The sequence below is a fragment of the Lupinus angustifolius genome, chromosome LG20, assembly GCF_001865875.1.
Source record: "Lupinus angustifolius cultivar Tanjil chromosome LG20, LupAngTanjil_v1.0, whole genome shotgun sequence".
In the NCBI taxonomy this organism is placed as follows: domain Eukaryota; kingdom Viridiplantae; phylum Streptophyta; class Magnoliopsida; order Fabales; family Fabaceae; genus Lupinus; species Lupinus angustifolius.
The window spans coordinates 3,176,549-3,183,180 of NC_032028.1; the positions used below are offsets into that span (position 1 = coordinate 3,176,549).

General features: G+C 29.7%; 1 protein-coding gene across 1 annotated transcript; it reads right to left on the reverse strand.

The window, feature by feature from the left end:
- LOC109335374 lies at window positions 1,288-3,828 on the reverse strand. Its single transcript, XM_019571514.1, has 2 exons — window positions 3,215-3,828; window positions 1,288-1,957 (listed from the first exon to the last, which is right to left on the reverse strand). The coding sequence occupies exons 1-2, from the start codon at window positions 3,722-3,724 to the stop codon at window positions 1,322-1,324; spliced, it is 1,146 nt and encodes a 381-aa protein (XP_019427059.1). The 5' UTR covers window positions 3,725-3,828; the 3' UTR covers window positions 1,288-1,321.

Sequence of the window (6,632 nt, forward strand, 5' to 3'; positions counted from 1 at the left end):
CTAAACTATAAATGTTGGAGTTAAATTTTTTAATTGGACGGGGACACCGAGTGAGACGGGAATGGGGACAGGTGATCCCCGTCCATAAATGTTTTTTCTAACATGGATTTAAGAGAATATTTTTAACTTCACAAAAGATGAAAAGTTTTCACCATTAGAGATTAACTCCTCTTCCCCCATCATCTTTTAGTCTATCACTAACAATAGTCTCATGGCCATGAACAGTATAGCTCATTCTTTGTGTCTGTGTACTGGACACTAATTTATTTGTTGTACCTCTTTGACGTGTTCCAAAAATCACGTTGTATTTCAATTCCAAATTAACTCAGACAACATAGCATAAAAATTCAAAGACCGTGTCAGATTTTCTTATTCCTAATGCAGCATGTCTTGAGAAAAAAATGGAATCTAATATAGAAAACCGCGTAAGGGGCTAAGGGATTTTAGTCACTTAGACCTGCAATTCAGTCACTATTCTTAAATGGGTCATAGGACTTATTTTATAATTGTTTATAATTTCCAATAAGTTAAACATTTCTCTCTATTTTCATTTCAATAATGCAACTTAACATTTGTTCTAAAAATGAACCTTACAACATATTCATATTTACCAGTTGTTAGTTCAAGTGATACATGCTTGATTCTCCTTAAGCAAAGTTTCGGGTTCAAGTCTTATGGATGGAAAAATATCCGCTATGAGAGTTAGCCCCATATACCTGTGGATGTTCCCGGTTCGGACAAAATTGCCTCCAGTGCGAGGATACTTGTGGGAAACCAAAAAAATACTCATATTTACAAATTTATGATTTTCTTTACAATTTCTCTCTCCATGCCACTCAATTAGACAGTAGTGGACAAATTTCTTTTATGCAACCATTCACACAAATAAGGGACAAAATGAAGATGACTCCGGCGGTGCAACTCAGCTACTGATGGATCTTACATTTTGGGGACAAGTTTTCAACTACGGATAATGCTCTTAGAACTTCTTTAAACTTGTCTCACCAGTCAATAAATATTTTTTGGTCCTTCAAATAAATATTGTTTTATTGTTCTTGTTTAGTCTCTTCAATAAAGCACTTCCCAAGTTAAGTTAAGCTGTATTCTCGAATTCTGGGTTTGTGATGTTTTGACTTTTGAGACATGGGAGACCCAATAGAAAAACTAATTACTAGCAGATCCATGAAGCAAATGGACTATGTTGATTTAAAAAAGTCTATCCCATTTTACGAAAATAAATTACAACATCAAAAGAATAAATTAAATTTATTATTACTAGTTTGATAACTTTTGTTTCTGTATCTGTAGTACTATACTAGTATTAGAAGTGCATGGTCTTAGGTGCAAACTTCAGGAGCCTTGACAGAGTATTAGGCAAAAACTTCCTAGCAAACAGAAAACAAACATTTGTGGTGTTTTCATTATACAAGCATTTCTCACTCCTCAATTTCTCCAAAAACTCAACAGTGACCATTGATCTCCAAAATTTAGTAGGATGTGGACCACCCTTTGACCAGTCAACCCAAGTCAAACTCCTATTTGAGTTTCCCTCCCAAAACTTGATGCTCACATATGTTGGCAAGTAATGTTCATCAGCATAGCATGAACCTTTGCAGTACCTTTGAAAAACTGTGAAGTATGTTCTGTCTGATACTATTTCTAATGCAAGGTCTCTATCCATTTCAAACCATTGAGACCCTTTTCTCCATTGCTTGATTGTCATCTCAGGCAACATTTGGATTTTGTAGCGGCTGCGGCTGACCGCACTCGGATCATCATAAGCCATGACATAGTTTTGAGTAGAGTTTATTAAATAAGAGTATATAGTTGAGAAGTTAAAGAGTGGTATGCAGGATTCTGATAAGAGAACAAATCTTTGGTTTGAGATATCAAGAAGTGCATTGGCTAATAAGCGACGCTCGGCTTCAATCATGTTCACATTGCCCCATTTAACACCCTGCATCATGTTATACCACATGGTGAGTTACCATTACTATCACCTATTTTTACCAATTTTAAATTTGAGACCAAGCACAAATGAAAATGAGACCAAAACTATTACTACCCTATCAAGCCTTAGAAGAAATAATTATCGAGACTGTCCAATTCACATAACAATAACAACATCTAAGTTTTAGACTTAATGGATAGATGTAATATTCCTCTATAATATCAAATGTTATTAACATGGCTCTGGTTGTCAAATCGGTCATAGCATCAATGATTCAATTAATGATTTACTAATTAAACTGTATATTAATTAAGTTATATATATTATAATAGAAATAATACATGTATGAATATAAATATTTATTATTTGCAACATATTGTGTCACTTTGAACAATATTAATTTTTTAATTTACAAACTGTTTTGGTTGATATGGTTGACCAATTTTAACTAGTTTAATTGCATGTGCATAATAGTTATAATATATTGATTTGGAGACCAGTTTTTAGGTCGAACCAATAGGGACGGCACTGTTTTAATAACTGTAACCATATATGATCGTCCCTTTATTAATTGGGGTTTAGTGAATATAGGAATGTTTGACCCAAAAACGGTAGAAACTAACTGTTAATGGACATTATGTAATCTAATGTTAGGAAAAGACATTTAAGACTTATTAAGGATATGTTGAATGGAATTAAGTAAATTGGATTCTCACGAGTACATGTAGTGGAACCATGAATAATCATATATAACTTATATATCGTTAATACATACGTTTTTTTTCTTCACTTTTTTGTTTAGGTAGGGATCAATTTTGTTTACTATATCAAAACCATTTGTTAGTTGAAAAAAGGTAAATTTGACTTATACGTCAGGACCTGATCATACATGTTAACGTGGTCATTAGTGCCAACGTACTGATTCAGGTTCACAAAGAGAGGACTCTCTCATTTGACTTTTTAGAACCTTGACTAGTCACATTTTGTACCAAAATCAACTAATCTACTTCACTTTTAAATCACCTTTATTACCTTAGCAATATGAAACAGTTATATGCCTCTCTCTGTTATGTTTTATTGATTTATTCTGTGATCTAATTTCTTCTCTCCTTCACCCTCTTAATTGGTTTTCTTATTTTCTTCAAAATTGTTTGTTATCTCTATTTCTATTAAGCTACTTACATGACTACAAATGTAACAAGACATTTCAATTAGATTAAGACAAGCAAATGTAACAAGTAATTAAAGAGGAAACAAACTAACCTTACTAGGAATTCTCCTTCCATGAAACACTGGACTCTCAGGGTGTGATCCATTGTATGATGGATCAGAATGCACATAAATTGAGTAGTACCCTTCATGCCCTTTGAAGAATTTTTCCCACAAGGGTGCCAAAAAAATAGGACCCCTTGTCAAGAACATAAAGGCAACCTTAGGAACCCGATCAAAGGGGTATTCAGGAACCTTTGGATTCATTGAAGCTCTCCATAACAATTCTTCTTCACCCATATCATGCATAACATTAGGAGGCTTAAGAAACTCCTTAAATACCATATGAGTGTGATTCAATATTTCTTCTTTTATCATTTGTGGGGTTCTTGGCATGGAGGAGAGTGATAACCTAGTGAGTTGTAGACTAAAGATGCAGTTTTGAAGATAGAAGCTTATGATAGTTCCAAGGGTTACACCAAATGCTAAAACAATGACATAGGTAAGGCAATGAAGACAGTGGAATTGAGCATTGAAAGGGTATTGTTTATTTGAGGTTTTCATTTTTGGGTCCTCAAACAAGAAAACTGATTAATAATTATGCTATATATCTAGGTATAAGATTGGGCACCTAAGTCAATATTTGTAAAGAATACTGAGAAACATGAGACTTATAAGATATGGCTCTTTATATTGATGAATACTTAAAATGTAAGGCATATAAATAATATCAGCAACAAAATTGTCTTCTAATGAAAATATGTTCATAGATAAAAGTCATAAAAAACAAAGCCAAGTGAAAATGAAAATACACAATAAAATGAGGATAAAAAAAAGAGAAGTGAAACTGATCCAAATTCCAAAATATAGACACAGCAAGGGGTGATAGAGAAAGTGAGAGACTCAATTTTATGTAGAAGGTGTTGCCAAAGAGAGACCCATCTTCATGGTAATGATGGCTTTGGCTTTGAAAACCACTGACTATGAGTCTCCAACTTTTTTCTTCTTTTTTTTTTCTCAAAGAACAGAGTTATTTATTTCAAGAGTAAGTTTTTAAACTCACTTCCTATCATCACCATCAATTCTCATCTAGAAACAGAATTGTAAGAACTTCTTTATAAAAAAAAAAAGCTGAACTTGCCAACAAAAGGGAAAACGGTTGTAGCTGGTTTTGGAAACCTGCTGAAGAAGATTATTAACTTTCCTTAAAAGAAACCAATATATAAATTGGACAACTACCACTGAAGCATCAAATTATTATTGTGCAAATAAGAGCTTAAACTTTTTTATATTAGTTGTAATGAGTTGTGAGAACCGGAACTTAGTAGGTGGTCCTACCAATTTGATCATTAACAAGATGTTTATAGTCTTGATTGAAGAAGAGTTGAATAGTTTTGAACCTAGAAATTTTTTGTCAAACTGTATTAAATCAATTAAACCATAATAACCCGGGAAGTAAACCAGATGTTTTACTTAAAATTAAAAATAGAACACAATTCTACTTATTTTGTTTTACTTCTATCAAATAAAATATTGAGAAATGTTATATCAATATAATTATATAAATATAATTATACATAATTATTAATTATATAAAATTTTATGTATATATATTGACAAAAATATTAATTATATATGAAATCATCCAGTACGAACAGACAGTTTAACTGTTTAAACTGGTTAAACCTTATACGAGACTTTTTCCAGTTTGACGTACAATTCAGGTTTCACAACATTGATTGTAATATCCACTATTTATATTTAATTTTTTATTAACCTTTTAAAAAATACAAATAAATATTGAATAATATATTAATTATGTATAAATCTTTAGATTAACAATACATAAATATTACACTTTTATTATTAAAGTAAATGTTCTCATATATTAACTTTTTGATGTGATTCCAAATCTTTTATGTTTTAAAAATTCAATTTATATTTATTATTCAACTATGTAATTATTTATTACTTCTCCTTTTCAGTATATTTACTATTCAAATAAATATTGAATGATATATAAATTATGTATAAATCTTTATCTATATTCTATATATACTTCTATACTATTAATCTATATTTATATTATTAATAAAGGGAAAACACAAAATAATCACCCATTATGGTGTAATTTGTGTTTGTCTATTTTGCCATCAATATCTTTTTATTTCTACAAAAATAACCATATAATATTATTTTCTTTTATTTTATCATTGTTATCTTCTTATTTTAAAAGTGTATTTCAAAAATTGAATATTAGACCAATTGACTAAATTCAACCGTAAATTTAGCGCAAAAAATTATATTTGAATTTATAAAATACAAACTATACATTACAAATGATAGAAAAGCGGGTTGACAGGCACGACAATGCATGTCAATATGCTAGTTATATATAAAGTCAAAATTTGAAATAACTTCCCTCATGGTATAATTTTCACTTCCTGTTTTGCCCTTAATATTATTTAATTTTTACAAAAAAATCATATAATCCTAAGCAACCACCATCAACACATTAATTAACCACATATCTTACCTTAAATTAAACATTATCATAAACACACAAAAAATATAATATAAAGTATACCGAACACAACAAATATATTATAATTCTAAAAAATGAAATATATAAAAATTGAATATGTAATATCATGCAATATTCATTGCAGACACGGAGAGCCTGTATACACTAGTATTAATAATACATAAATATTACGTTTTTATTATTAAAGTAAATGTTACTCCATTTGATTTTCTCATATATTAACTTTTTCTATGTAATTCCAAATCTTTTATGTTTTAAAAATTCAATTTATATTTACTATTCAACTATGTAATTATTTATTACTTCTCCTTTTTATTATTATTTTTTCAAAATTTCAATTTAGCTTCCAATATGGAATAAAGAAATTACTTTAACACATTAAAGAAATCTTTTTATTTTAGAAATTCAATTTATATTTTACTTTTTATTATACATATATTTAGAATCTTTTTTTCGATACATATTTTTCCAATTTTTTTAATTTGTTTCCCTTTATGAATTAAAGAAATTCCTTTAACCAGAGCATATTTAGCATGGACTATGATGAAAATTTAATAATACGACATAGAATTGGGACGTTTTAACTTATGTGTGGAGTTATTGACGTTGAAAAGTATGTTACGACTAAGGCTAAGTTGCGTAACCGCCTAACTAGTTCACCAACTTGTCCTTATTTTTGTATTATCAATATATCTATTTATATTTTTTTTTGTAAGAAATTAATTATTTTTAAGATTTGTAGTTGTCTCTCCTACTAAATATCATTCATAGAAATTAAACACTGAGCCTTGGAGATCTATTAAGGTCCTAGACCAAAACCTTATTGGTCCATCGAATTGTTTAGTACGTGTTTGGTTATTGACAATGTTGTAAAAATCAATTTGTACCAGCCCGTTCAACCGTTGAACCACGATCTCAATCATGGTA